Source organism: Bacillus rossius, chromosome 16, assembly GCF_032445375.1.
Source record: "Bacillus rossius redtenbacheri isolate Brsri chromosome 16, Brsri_v3, whole genome shotgun sequence".
In the NCBI taxonomy this organism is placed as follows: domain Eukaryota; kingdom Metazoa; phylum Arthropoda; class Insecta; order Phasmatodea; family Bacillidae; genus Bacillus; species Bacillus rossius.
The window spans coordinates 11,573,374-11,589,525 of NC_086343.1; the positions used below are offsets into that span (position 1 = coordinate 11,573,374).

The 16,152-nt window shown below is 39.1% G+C and overlaps 1 protein-coding gene across 2 annotated transcripts in view; it reads right to left on the minus strand.

The window, feature by feature from the left end:
* LOC134540368 (voltage-dependent calcium channel subunit alpha-2/delta-3) overlaps positions 1-16,152 on the minus strand; it is a 222,391-nt gene that overhangs the window by 103,902 nt on the left and 102,337 nt on the right. For both annotated transcript variants that reach the window (XM_063383055.1, XM_063383056.1), the window contains exon 3: positions 3,747-3,851. In XM_063383055.1, the coding sequence (XP_063239125.1) occupies positions 3,747-3,851 (105 nt within the window). The remainder of the gene's footprint in view (positions 1-3,746; positions 3,852-16,152) is intronic.

Here is a 16,152-nt window from a genome sequence, read left to right on the forward strand (position 1 = left end):
CAGTGGCAGCTCGACCTGAGGCGGTGTTGCCTGATCGAGCAACGAGTCTGAGCCGAGTACGTTGAGGATCGCGTACGTCATTGGGACTACCGCCGCGTATTCTTCCGGTGTCTCATTTGAAGGCGGGGAGACCGGGGAAGTGATACTTTCGGGAAGAAAACCGCTCGAAAATACGCTCTATTGATTTAACTTCAACAATTTTTTTTATTTTTTTGACGTGACAATGTCTAATAAATCGATGAACGCCGGCTGCACGCACGAAAAAGTGTCCCGTAACGCACATTATCCCGTTACGCTTTGTCCCGTTACGCTCATTTTACGCTTGCGCCGCATCTATCTCTCTTCCACTCGATTGGAACAACCATCGATTTGACTTTTTCGAGGCACATTAAACTTGAAACACTCCCATTCCTTTTCTACTTTTCCTATCATCGTCCTATCCTTAACAGAATAACACAGATTGGAAGAAGTTAAATAACAAACACGTATAAAGTTTATAGTTAAAATAATCTCTTCGTTAAAGTAATAAACATATTTGAATTAATGAGTGCAAATAAAAGTAAATTTATCAATTTAATTTTAGATTTCATTTCACTCCTTCTTTGTATCCATACATAATAGTGATAATTCAATAAAAATGATTCAATTTTATTCATAAAAGTATGCAATCATTTTATCAATGTTTTGTTATGACGTTGTCACGTTAAACTATCGTTCGTAAACCGACTTTACAGACAACCATTTTTTTTTTTAACTTCTTCTTTTGGCTTGAACATTTCAATGCCCGCCATTTTACTTTAACTTCCCCTTACAGCCCCCCACAGCCCTCTACCAGAGTGGGGAGAGAGAGAGAGAAAAAAAAAAAGGTTGTGAGCTGACGAGGTCGTAGAGATGTCGTAGACCCCGGTCAGACTTTTTCGGCAGCGGGGACTGCAGCCCCATTGTGCGTGCGGGACTGTCTTGGCGCCAGCTTCGATCCCCCCCCCCCCCACCCTTGTGAAGGCCCTCGCCACATCCCCCCCCCCCACCATCCCCCGGGGACCCACGACACGGGGATCCGGCGAGAGGGAAGACAGAATCAATATGGCGACCCTGGCGACCGGCCAGCGCGCGCTGCGTAGCGCCCCGGGTGCTTGGGGACGGCGCGCGAACCTCCACTCCCCCCCCCCCCCTCCACAACCTCCATCCTTCCACCGCATCAACCCTCTCACGTGTTGCGCGTGAATCAACACACTCGCGGGGTCCAATGGCGTGAAGTCTAGTCTCTCGGACGGTCCCTCGAGGATATGTTTCAGTGTTGAATGTCTTGCATGAGATTCGACTCTCCAGACGATGCTAGTTCCGAGGACATCCAGGGGTGCCAATTACTCCCTCCCCCCCCCCCCCAACCCCTCCAACTAAAAGTGATGATGGCACATTCTCCCTCCCTTAAATTAACAATATTTCCCTTTCCCCACCTAGGAAATTGAGTTTGATAACCCAGGAAAGTTTAGAAAATAATACTATCAAAAATCGTGTTTTTAATGCAAATAAAAAACCCCAAAATACTAAGCAAAATAATGCACATTATAGGGCAATTAATATCCAACTGAAAATATATTTTTTTTGGATTTTGTGTTAATTTTTGTTCCTCTTCCCCACTCCCCATAATTTTTACCTCGATGGCGCAATTTGCGCCATACTCTCCCCCCCCCCCCCTTCCCTTGTAGGTGGCCCCGGGACCATCGATAGAAACCAAAAGCATGGGGGCGAATCATTTGGTCGTACCCCCTATCCTTACTGTTTAATGTACACCTTTTCCAAACATCACGATTTAAAAAAAATTAAATTGTAAACGTTACTGTGGACTTAACTTTAAACTTTAAGTGTGGTTTCCTTATGCATTTGATTAACAATAGACTTGTATTTTTCATCCCATCAGGATAAAAACTAAGCATTAAAATCAGGGGCGCAACAACAAGGGGGGGGGGCAAGGGTATTTCTCCCCCCCCCCCCTCTGAAACCTTGAAGTGGGGGCAAACGGGGGGAAAGAAAGTGCTGTGTAATCAATTTTTAGATAGTAAAACTGATTAAATAGCACCATTTTCCACCTTGAAATACAAATTTTCCCGGGGAGGACCCCCGGACCCCCCGCTTCAATAGGGGGGATCGATGATTCTTTATTAAAAGGTATATTGCCCCCCCCCTTTGGAAATTTAGTTGTTGCGCCCCTGATTAAAATAAAACTCATTCGGGCCCCGGGGATTTTGCCCCTCTACCCTCCCCCCTTCCTCTTGAACACCCGAGTTTAGTTATTGGTTTGAGACTACCTTTGGGGCGTGTCCAAACAACTCGCAGTGTCAGTTTTACTGCCGTCAATTATTCTATTGTTATTTTATTGTACATAAATTTAATACTTTTTTCTTCGGTCATGACCCTTAATATAAGAATTGTTTCTAACGTTACTGATAATACTGTGCTAAAACTTATAAATGTACATCACTGCAGAAAAAACGTTTTATATTTAAAAAATAAAAAAAAAGTCGGACAGAGGATCACAAAGTTTCTAAGGCTTTTCTAATAACATCACTGTTAAAAACAAGAGGTTATTCTTATTATTAATTAGCCTATGTTTAGCGAAGCTAATTGCTCCCATAGTTTAATTTAGTTTCGTCTTTCCTCTCAAAAGAGAGACTTTTTTAAAATTTTAAAACCAGTGACTGTAATAAGAAAAGTTTTGATAAGATGACCTTTCATTCCTAAAATGCCTATTGTGACGTTCACTAGTGAAGTAAAATAATTAAAAGAAATTTCAAAAATTATTCAATATAATACCAAATTCTGTTACTCTCAAATATTTTATTGTTGTAATTTTTAAAAAAAATCAACCTGGTTTTTTGGTTTAAACCAATTTTTTTTTGTTGTTATTTTAGTCATTTTGGCTTTCGGCATGTTCAAATGAAAGCCATACAACACATTCGGCTTTCTGCCACTCATATTGAACCAGAAAAAGTTAGGATATCAAAGAACTGAAGACCGGCAAATCTGCACGTCTGACTGGTACTCAACCACAAAGAGGGTATTTATTTCCCCACAGGAAGAGTATTATTATCCATAGAAAGGGTAATTCCCACGGAATGGGGGATTTACAGTATGTTCAGCGATTTTTCCAATGGAATAGGAACATAAATATATATCTTTTTTGATAGTAAATTTATTTATTTTCTCGTTTTTACACCTTGACCCCAATTCACTAATAAAATTAATTATTCCAGAGGAGTGTATTTAGCTGGGTATAATTTTCAACTCATTCAGATAAATCTAAATAAGATCTTGATTGGTATATTATCATAAGAAACACTAATGAGCAAACTATTGTGGTTATTATAGTCAGGGGCGCAACAACAGGGGGGGGGGCAAGGGTAATTTGCCCCCCCCCCTCTGAAACCATGAAGTGGGGGCAAACGGGGGCAAATAAAGTGCTGTGTAATCAATTTTCAGATAGTAAAACTGCTTAAATAGCACCATTTTCCACCTTTAAATACAATTATTCCCGGGGTATCGATGATTCTTTATAAAAAGATACATCGCCCCCCTTTGGAAATTTTGTTGTTGCGCCCCTGATTATAGTGTAAAACGGTGGTTTAATTTAATGTGGTTGAAATCAACCGACCCTGATGCAGACCCTTCTCAAAGCCACTACTTGGAATAGTTTAGACGACTCCTCAGGGAGGGTGAAAGGGGGTGGGGGGAGGACGGACACTCACCAGCACCGCGTTCATCTTGATGTCCATCATGTTCTTGACCTCGCTGGCCAGCTCGCGCGCCAGCAACAGTCCGTCCTTGCGCCGCACCTCCAGCTCGTGGAACTTCTGCGAGCAGACCACAGACAGTCGTCACGGACAGACGTCACGGACACTCGTCACGGGCATTCGTCACAGATAATAGTCACGGACAGACGTCACAGATAGTAGTCACGGACAGACGTCACAGACAGTCACCACGGACAGTCGTCACGGACAGTCGCCACAGACAGTCGCCACAGAGAGAGTCGTCACGGACAGTCGTCACGGACAGTCGCCACAGACAGTCGCCACAGAGAGAGTCGTCACGGACAATCGTCACGGACAGTCGTCACGGACAGTCGTCACAGACAGTCGTCACGGACAGTCGTCACAGACAGTCACCACGGACAGTCGTCACGGACAGTCGTCACGGACAGTCGTCACAGACAGTCGTCACGGACAGTCGTCACAGACAGTCACCACGGACAGTCGTCACGGACAGTCGTCACGGACAGTCGTCACAGACAGTCGTCACGGACAGTCGTCACAGACAGTCACCACGGACAGTCGTCACGGACAGTCGTCACGGACAGTCGTCACAGACAGTCGTCACGGACAGTCGTCACAGACAGTCACCACGGACAGTCGTCACGGACAATCGTCACGGACAGTCGTCACGGACAGTCGTCACAGACAGTCGTCACGGACAGTCGTCACAGACAGTCACCACGGACAGTCGTCACGGACAGTCGTCACGGACAATCGTCACGGACCGTCGTCACGGACAGTCGTCACAGACAGTCGTCACGGACAGTCGTCACAGACAGTCACCACGGACAGTCGTCACGGACAGTCGTCACGGACAGTCGTCACAGACAGTCGTCACGGACAGTCGTCACAGACAGTCACCACGGACAGTCGTCACGGACAGTCGTCACGGATAGTAGTCACGGACAGACGTCACAGACAGTCACCACGGACAGTCGCCACAGACAGTCGCCACAGAGAGAGTCGTCACGGACAATCGTCACAGACATATGTCACAGACAGTCGTCATAGACATTCGTCACAATCAGACGTCACGGACAGTCGTCACAGACAGTCGTCACAGACAATCGTCAAAGACAGTCGTCACGGACATTCGTCAAAGACAGTCGTCACGGACATTCGTCAAAGACAGTCGTCACGGACATTCGTCAAAGACAGTCGTCACGGGCACTCGCCACAGACAGTCACCACGGACAGTCGCCACAGACGCTGATACCTTCAGTGTAGCGCGCGTGCGGTCCAGAACATCTAAGAGCATCACAGACCTGTTATTGCTCAATCTCGTGCGGCTAGATGCCGCCTGTCCCTCCAAGAAGATCATTTGTCTCCTTTCAAGAACTCTTCATTATTTCAGAACCAAAATAACAAAAAAAGGTGCGTGTACTAATGTACACACGTTAGATCTTACACTTACATGGCGTAATGAAAAACTCACTTAAATTTTACATGTAAATAATTAATAGAAATAAAATACTAAAATAACAGTAGTGATGTTATAAATACGATTGGTAAAGTATAAAGTAAAAAATATATTTTTTTAAATACTCAGTATGCAATATTAATATAAACACGTCTGTATGATAAATTACTTCATGTACTAAAATAACCGAGATAAAATTTTGTATTAATAATAAAAATAAACATATATATACATATATACATATATATACATATATATACCAGGGCTGTTTTTTTTTTCAACCTCCGAAAGGCTATATAAAAAAAAGGAAATTTACGTAACATAGTAATTCTACCACCAAAAGTACAGTAGGGTCTTACTTATTTTAATACATAAAAGCCAAAACTATCGAGGCATTTGTCATATCGTAACACAAGCTTATCTATGCATGTTTCGAAGAAGTTAGCCGCCAGTGAATAGAGATAACAGGACAAGTGCCTTGATCTCCCGCTCCCTCACGACACCACTGTGAGGCGGGTGGACTAATCGCGCGGCGCACTGGCTCCGGCGTCAAGAATTATCGCAAGAATATGAATAATGAGGCACAATACATGCTTAATTTTTGTTATAATTTATTAATTTTTAATTATTTATTAAAATTTATTTAATTATTCATAATGCAAATAAATTATACATACGGGTACTTAACGTGACTTATATAAATGAAATTAAATATACTCTTGAAAAATTTAATAAACAGAATTTTTATCATTAATATTCAAAATAAATAATGCGTTTTTTATATTGACCAGTATTCAATATAAATCTCTAAAGTATATGATTTAAAACCACATATAGAACATTTATTTGTATATAGAATTTTTCAACCATTTAATTTTTGTAAAATTTCATTCCCATAATTTTTTCCATAACACACTTAAAGATGTATAACCTAACCTCACTTGCATAAATACACTCGAAAATACACTTTAAAAAAGTTTATGAACACAATTTCTATCACTGATGTTCACAATAAATAAATGCTTTTTAATTGTATGGACCAGTATTCACTATCAATCACTAAAGCATAATATTAAAATGCAAATATATAATTTTTATTTGTGTTTAGCCTTTTTTTTTTTTTTTGGTGAAAATTACGTTTAATACAGCGCGCAAATCGTAAAAAAAAAATCACTTTCATCAATTTTTTTTTTATTTTATAATTTCAAAAAAAAAATGGGTACGGTCTCCGAGGACACCTCGCACTAAGGTAGAAAATGGGCGAGAGGGTATTTGCAGAGGAGTGGACGGCGAAGGGACTTGGGAAGGGGGGAGGGGGGTTGAAATCTCGCGAGACCAGGCTGACATCGTGTTTGGAAGGGATGTTGGAGGGGGGGGGGGACGGAACTAGCAGCATCCCGCAAGAGTTTGGTCCAGTTAATACATCACGCCACGCAGACAATGCCATACCACTCACACTATATATATATATATATATATATATATATATATATATATATATATAGTCCTGTGTCCCCCAACCACCATTTTCCAGCTGTCGGCACTAGGGGGAGACTCCGTCAGAAGGTCCGAGAAAGAAATAAACTGGCAGAAAGAAGAGAGAGGGAGAGAGAGAGAGACATCTAGCGGTCGTCCCAGAAAACACCTCCTCGCCAATTCCCCCCCCCCCTCCTTTACCCTTCTCCGAAACTACTTCCTCGTCAAGGGAATAGATGTTTAGGGTCAGCAGGCCTTAATTGGCTCCGCGGCCAGAACTGGGTCCTCTCTCTCTCTCTCTCTCTCTCTCTCTCTCTCTCTCTCTCTCTCTCTTTCGCTCACCCTCCCTTTTTTTTTAAACCCTTCATCATGGAAACAAATCTTGCCGCGGACTCCATATTAATGGACGTTTCATTTACCACGTCCACTTTTGTGGAAGAGGCCCAAGAGAGAGAGAGAGAGAGAGAGAGAGAGAGAGAAAGTGTTTCGTTTTGCAAGGAGCTTAAAGAAGCAGAGAGAACTCGTCACATTTTTATTTAAGATCCATGCTTCATCGTCAGCGAGTTTGCAAGAAACGGGCAATTGCAATTTATGAGGGTAAATAGATAGGAACAGAAATTACGCCATATTGATTTCAACAGAATTAAGCCTTTTTTAAAATTCTAATATTGATTATTTTAACTGTGATCATTCCCAAAAAATAATTCAATGCTAAAAACAATTTGTAGCATTCGGGAACTAATAACTTCAGGCATTCCACTATAGTAAAAAACTATGTTTTAACGAAGCCTATCATTCTAGAATATTAAACAATAGATAAATTGTTGTGGGTAAAAACTTTTGAAAACCAAGATGGCGTATTTCGGCTTCCATTAAGCAAGGATAATGGAGAAGAAGTCTGCCGTGTCCTAAGTTCAAGCAATTTAAATCCTTTAATTACAATATAAAATAAAGTCAATTTATTGGACATTCTATAATGATTTCCACAGTTCAAAAAAAATTATGAATAAAACATCAATTGAAATATAAAATTTTGCCCAATTTTCGTAAAACATTACTTAGCATTAACTCGAAAAACGTATTTCATATAAGCAAAAAATTACCATAGTCATGTGTTGTACGAAGTTACCATTTTTCTTTATTACAACCTATTTCTTGGCAACTGGTTTTCAAAAGAATCTTTTGTAAAAGTACAGAATCTTTGTTGGTCATTCTCGTGGTTTCTCTGTGACATACAGTGGAAACCAGCAATGACGAATGCCCATGAAAATGTTCTAAATGGAAAAATAAAACAGTTTCGCTTCTATGTGTTTAGTTGGTCACGTGATTCGCGCGTCGTTGCCGAACATGCGCCAGGCTATGGCTCAGAAGCGGAAAATACCGGTCCCGAAAGGAATTCCCGGTACTTTTGAAGTAGTAAAAGAACCGGGAATTTAAAATCGATTACCCGGTTCTTTGGGTACTTTCGGGGCTCGACATCGACAGCATATATATATATATTTTTTTTATAGAACGTTGAGGTTACTTTCATTTTATACTCTCCTATGGCAAGGTGATCTATGCACACTACTCAATCGCCAATCTGTTTTCTGACTGTGTGTGTGCCAATATTCCTTGAATAACAATATGTATTTATTTTAAGTTTGTTATGAAAAGAAGAAAAGTTATTTTAACTTAATCATTTTTTTGATTTTTCATGTGTTAAAACCAATATTTGTTTATGAGTCTTTTTATCCCATTAAAAGTTAAAGATTGATAGAAAGGCTGAGAATTGAGTGATACGTTCTGCAATAAAAAAAATTTTTAAACACAATTGTAAATATATTTTTTAAATTTTGGTTACTAACAGTTGTTTCATCTTTCAAAACTAACCATTACTACTTCAATCACCGACTGCTGCGCCATTAATTAATTAAAAAAAAAAAAACACTACCTAGTAGGTATCGAAAGTACCGGGAATTCTCGGTTACGTTGAAGACTAGTACTGTAATTCCCTGTTCTGAAAGAAAGAAAAAAAATATCTGTTACGGTTCCGAATACCCTGAAAACGGGTCTTCTGGAAGAAGGCGGCGAGGAGTGGTTGGGGGGGGGGGGGGGGGTAGGGAGGGATTGCAGTAACGACTGCGCTCTCACAAAAGCGCTCAGCTGATTGAAACGGAACCCAGCCTCGCGGCTCGTCTCTGTGGTGAAGGGGGGCACCGACTTGGGGGCGGACGGGCCGAAGAGGGGAAGCCTAAGATGTACATCAAGTTCTGTCCCTGCCCGAACACGCGCGAATATTCACCTTCGGCCAACCTCGGGTTCATATATATATATATATATTATTTTAATGTAGCTATACTACCCTAACTAACCGTCCATAAAGTTTTAAAAGTGTTTTAATGTAGCTAACCTAACCGACCACTTTTAATATTTGAATTCATTTTTCCTGCGCAAAAATAAAACAAATCCCGAGGTTGGCCGAAGGTGAATTGTTCGGGCGTGTTCGGGCAGGGACAGAACTTGATGTACATCTTCAGGCTTCTCGGCCGCTCGAGGCGACGTCCCGCTGAAGAGATGCAGGGATTCTCGGTTTTTCATTCCCACGGATTCGCTACACTCCAAGACCAGGACTCGACCTGCCTAGACGTACCAGAGACGTTGCAACATCTGACCTCGGTTTAACGAGCCAAATAATTTCCACGCGCTCTCATCTTGCAAACACACACTTGCAATGCGAAACTGGGAGACACGGGAATTTAAACTTGAAATTATATTCGAAATAATGCCGAACGTGAATGGGGTACACGCAAAACTGTGTGTATTCAACTACCAACAATTTTCTTGACGCGATTTCACACGTAGTTCCTTCACCCGCCGCTATAATTCGACGCCTGAGAGCAGCTACGTCGTCTATCGAATCATTCCATTTAGCAGAGCGAAATTTTAAAGTATATAGTCAAACGGCTCCGATAAAATATAAATAAAAAAATTGGTTGTCTGTAAAGTCGGTTTATGGACGATAGTTTAACGTGACAACGTCATAACAAAACATTGATGAAATGATTGCATACTTTTATGAATAAAATTGAATTATTTTTATTTTAATAATAAATAAATAAATACTTGAAATTATACTAGTAATCAGATTTTTAAAATGCAAGAATAATTAACCTTTATTGCCGAAATTGTTGTTGTAATAAGCAATGAAAACCACATTAACTTTTCGTTTAAATATAATTATGAACAAGTTTTCATATAAATAAACTGTACTCAAATATCTAACATAACCTATTATTACTGCACTCGCCGACAGATGCTACTTTTTTAATAATAAAAGAATAAATACAGCGTAACGGGACAATGCGCGTAACGGGACAGTGTGCGTAACGGGACAATTTTTCGTGCGTGCAGCCGGCGTTTATCGATTTATTAGATGTTCTCACGTCAAAAAAAACTTGGAAAGTTACTTAACCCCGGCTATCGAACTGATTATCGACATGGAATTTTATTAATGTAATGCCCATATTTTTAAAATTCACGTAACAGTTAATACTACAATGCTTTCCTTTGGTTTTGTGATGGCAGCGCCGTGGTTACACATGTCCGTTCCATGCGTCTTCCTGTCCGTTCTGAAATTAATCCCACCCAATACCGTACGCCGAGAACTAAGATGTCACATATCAAAAAATTATGACAGTGTAGGCATTATACTTTTTCAATAAAACCTCGTACTTTCGAGAACTGTCATAAATCTGAGACAAGTTACGCGTCACAGACTATTTCGTGGGCGGATGCAAGGAAGCTTTCGTTGTAGCGGTAAACGGTTACGATCGCGGACGTTTTCAGGTATGAAAAATTCAACGCACGGTACATTTCATGTGGTATTAGGGACTTTCAGGAAGCCTTTGTCTTCAATATTCCGTCATAAAATGATAGGGTCAGCGCTACAATTCCCGTAGAGACGCAGTTCTTTGCCCGGCGCGAGCCAGTGTCGCCCTTAGCGTCATCGCGCTTCCAGGCGGTCACCTAAGGGCGGGTTCACAGACCAATGCAAGAGACATGCAAGAGCGCCAAGGACATCAACACGTAAACAACGCAAGAAAACTACCGCCGTTTATAGAGCACGAAAGTTGCAAGACATTTCCAATCCTACGAGTTTAAAATGTAAAATGGTAGAAAATAATTCATTATTCTGATTTTTTTTTTACGAAAACGTGTAATAATTTGACTTAAAACGGTCATTTGTTTTCATTATGCAAGAGTTTAATTGGTGAAAACGTGAGGCTTGTGATAAAAAGATGCCATATGCAATTCTAGAAAGGTTTTTGGAATACTTCATTTCAAATTTTAAATGGCAAACCAAAGAAAGAATTCACGGTTGTTTACAAAGCACGATAATAGCAAGACGTAAACAACCCTACAAATTGAAATTTTCAAAAATGTAGAAACAAAATTTCTCCCCTTGAGATTCTTATACAAAAAATGCATGTTTTTCATGAAAACTTATGAGTTTTCAATATTTTGATTTTAAAATCTATTTTAACTCACTGTGCGGAAGTTTAACACGCGAAAACATGGTGTGTATATATGGTAAAAACTAAGTGTCTAACAGTTTACGGAACACTTAACTTCAGATATAGAAGGCAAAACCGCAAACTGCAACTCAATAAGTTGATATTTGGTCTGATTCTTGCGATACTTTTGACGTGAATACGTCTTTAAAATTGCTTCCATAGTAGGAGGCAATTAAAAAAAACGAATGATAACAAAATCAGGGGATACATTTTGGTGTTGCAGCTACATATATATCATCTCCATCCAAAATTTAATTACACCACTGGATAGCTAAAGGATCAAAGTGAGCTATGTGGCGAATCGCGCGTAGTGATAGGGAGGGGGAAGCGCCGCCATTTTGAGGTAATTTTTCGCGTTTCGAGATTTCCATTTAGTATAACTTTTGACTCGGAGAAGCTACGACGTTCGTTTAGGTTTCAATCGTCAGCTCTCGTCAAAATCTATCGATTGCGTGTGGTGTAAAAATAGTTACAGTGAATATACATGGTGTTAAAATATAAAAAAATAGCGTATTTTATATTTGGTATAGAAAATATTACCTGTTACGTACACGTGTTCACGTACAACACACGGGGGGGGGGGGGGGAGAGAGAGAAAGAAGCGCCGCCATTTTGAGTCGGAGAAGCTACGACGTTTGTTTAGGTTTCAATCGTCAGCTCTCGTCAAAATCTATCGATTGCATGTAGTGTAAAAATAGTTACAGTGAATATACATGGTGTTAAAATAAAAAAAAGTTGTATAGAAAATATTACCTGTTACGTACACACGGCCGTGTCCATGACACAGCCACACCCCATTTTTTTTTTTTTTCGCGTCTTGCGTAGTTTATGAACGCGGCGTAACGGGTGCGTAACCGCCAGACCGACGGAGCTCTTTTACTCGTCGCTGCGACGTCAGATGTTCGTGTCGGTCTTGTCGCGCGTCACGCGGACGAGACAAGCGTTTGCAAGGGGTGGAGGAGGAGGGTGGAAGAGGGTTATCTCAAGAAGTGTATTATGTCTGCTGTCACGGCTTCCCTCCCGCCCCGTCGTAACTTTCACCCTCCCTTCCCACCCTTCACCCAACGTCCCTTTGGTCGTGGATGGAGGGGGGTGACTATCCCCGCTGCAAATTAGCATAGCAGATGGTCGTATCGATTGTCGTCTGTCGCTCCGGGGCAAAGTGGAGATGTGACGAGGAGGGAAGCGGTTGAGAAGGGGGGGGTTGGGGGAAGGGGCGAAGCGTGGGGGAGTGAGTAGTACACCACTGTTTATTTGCATAGGAAAACAGTTTCCGAACACAATGAGCGAAGAGGCGCTTTCCTAACTGGAGTCTTCTATTTTGCATTGCCGACACGTGTATGTGGTTCAGTTCTAGCAGGCAGCCTCCGGATAACCACGGCAGTCCCGAACTATAGAAAACTAAATCATAAACGGAATGATTTTAAATATTCATAGGTTATGCTAATTTGGCATCAATTAAATTTAATAACTGCTTACAAGTATCATGTTCTCGCAAGTGTCCGGTGTTTTCAAAAACTATGTACAGCACGTACAACAGATAAACTGACTAAAATCATTATGTACCTTTTAAAATATTATGGTTTGATGGATCGCATATGATATGGTGTAATGATCAATTTTGATCTAAATTAAATTTTTAAAGAAACTGACATATTTAATTGGATGAAGGTTAATGCTATTACGTTCAAACTAACTTCGCGATTAATTAATTTTGAACCTTAGAAGATATATATATATATATATATATATAATCTCGTACTTTTCTGTTGGCCTTTTCGAGACCTACAAATCTGTTACACATTAATTTGATATATCAGTCATGAACAAATTAACGTAAGCCTTTCTAGGATCCCTAAAAATATATTTTTACGACTTTATTACAAAACATTTCTCTTCTATCATAAACCTTCTGGAATAAATTCTCTAAATGGTGGCGAAAACCGCATCAAAATCCAGGCTGATAGCGACTTTGTTTGGTATTATTTAAGGATGAAGATGTAAAAATAGCTGCAATATCAGAAAAAATAAAATGTTTGAACCTCTATTAGCCACAGGCCCGCAAGTCAAATAATCAATATGCCCAAAACAATTTCCTGTAGTATGGAAAGAACCTAGTATTTAGTATCATTTCAATTATTTGGATGATTCAGGCGGTAGTACCACAACTGGCCAGGCACGAAGCGAAGTGAGGATGCGATAGCAGAAAGTCACCTGCGGTTTTAAACCCCAGCAACAAACAAAAAAATTATAAACGAGGAAACGGCAACCACAAATGTTGTAACATTTTTTGGGGTGACGGAAGACTACCATAATTGACGTATTCCGCCTGGCCTCTTCGAAAAAGTACCATAACGGAAAAGTGCCACACGTCCAAAGGACGAGACGGAACTCTGCCATATTTTCTTACACCTACCATGGAATGAGTACAGTAGTGTATAGAATACTTGGTAGGTAGCGCTGTCAACCCTCTAGCTGTCTCTCAGGTTAACTTTAAAGCTTACAGATAGCGCTTCTGACGGTGATTGTTGCAATAAAAAATCACTTCCAGATTGCGGACGAGACGAAAGAAATGTTTTCAAAAATGTATTATAGATAGCACTCTATTTTTATTACTATTTAAAAAAATACATGTGGTACCTAGTATTCCATTCTGCCAAAATTTATTATACATTCTACGGAATGAGGAAAACGGCCTTACTCGTAAAATTGTAATGTAACAAACTTCATAGAATTTATAATTTTGCACACTGGAATAATTGAAGTAATTGTAGATAATTATTTAATGAGTGCAAATTCAACGCAAATATTCAAGGTTTTTCTTATGTAATGTTTTCATTATTAGGGTGACTGAACACAAAAGATTTTTAATGTCCATGTTAAATTATTTAAAGTCTACAAAATGTGTTTTTAAGATGCTGAAATTCGAGGGAAATATTTTTGTGTAGTGCAGTTTGTTGGCACAGGGCAAGCAGCACATGCGCTCTAGGGGATACAATGGCTGTATCCGAATACATAGGGATGCGTCCTTAGCACACACATCCCTACATCCCTTAGCAAATGCAGCCACAATGTAGAGGACGCATTTCTAATGGATGGATAGTATCCGAATACTTTTACTGCTCGCACCACCTGTTGACTGTCAGTCGTACTAATGTTCACACAGCCATTTTGTGTAGGGATATCTACGAATATTCAGCAAAACGTAAATAATAAATACCTAACAATTAAAAAAATAATGTAACGTGTATGTTATACATGTTAGCGATCCAAATAAAATACATTTTATAAATTGTTAACTTTAAAAATACTTATGAGTTTTGAATTATCCTTTAAGTTTAAATTCGTATTTTTATTATATTTATTAACGTCTTCATTTGTCTATGTTTAAGTTATCACTTTCGCTTATAATGCTTTAAACAAATCTTATGCTGAAAATCTGAAGTAATATTATACACAAACAAAATAAAACCCGATTCCGAAGCTAATGGATGTAGGGACGCGTTAGTGGATGCGAGTGTCGCATCCCTAGAAATCTCGAATTAGTGGATGCGTGAAGGGATGCATCGGCATCCCTTGTGAGAATTCGGATTCAACACAAAGATGGCCGCGTCCACTACGATGCACTTTTAGTGGATCCCTTAGCTAAGGGATCCATTAGGCCAGTATTCGGATACAGCCATAGGCTCGTACATTGAATGCTGATGGGCTTTGCACAGGCTTGTAGTCTTTCAAAAATAAACTCTGCTGATATTGAAGTATTTTTTATATTAGAAATATATATATATATATATATATATATATATATATATATATTACTATGCGTATCATATTACCCTGCTTCTTTAAAACTGTCAGATAAAATTTAAATTCAGTTTTTGTGCCTTACAGCACCTATAAACGAATTATGTTATATAATAATAACAAAAACACATTAACACAAGACATACACTGATACACATCAATGCGACAAAACGCGAAACAACACAACACACAGATAGATATAGTTCATGTTAACCAATTGGTTACTTTGGTTTTCACAAAAATCTTAAACCGAAACTAAAATGGTGTAGGATTCAAAATAAATATATAGTTTACAAAAGTTTTACCAATAAATATTTTTGTAGATTATACAAAAGGAGTTATAATTTTTTACACATTTTATAGTTACGAATGGTTTTAAGAGTGTCACTAATTCTGTAATTGCAAGTTGGAATTCTTAATCCAAACCGGGTCATTATGTCTGTACAAACAAAAATGGTAATAAAATGTATATAATAAAAAGTGCATCACTGATCGAACGTCTAATAAAAAGATAATGCAAATACGTTATATAGGAATGTAGCATATTCAAAATAATTTAAATGCCTGAAATTTTTAAATATTAAATTACGAACTTTTTGCATACTTTCAATTTTTTTCTTATTAAAATTATTTGATGCAGAGATAGTTTTAAATTTAATAAAACCTAAACATCTTCATATGTTGCTAATGTACATGTTGGTGGAAAAAAAAAGCTTGGCATCCAATATAACTCGAAAGTCTTCAAAGCGGACACCACGTTTAATGTTATTACTTATTATGTGACAATTCTGATTAACAGCTGAAATATCTTGCTGAATAGTTTCACAAACATATTTCCCAATTATATTTTTTTCATCAGCATATGTTCTTGATCAATTCTGATTACAGTTCGAATATCATTTATTAAAAATTAAAGAGGAGTTGAGATAAACTACTACTTTGCGGAACACCTAACACCATGAAATAGCATTTGCAAATTTGACTGAAAAGCGTCTATTTGTAAGATAATTAAAACATATACCTCGCATTGCTTGACGAGGCCTAAAATTTATAATCATAAGATTATGTAGGAAAGTATCAAAGG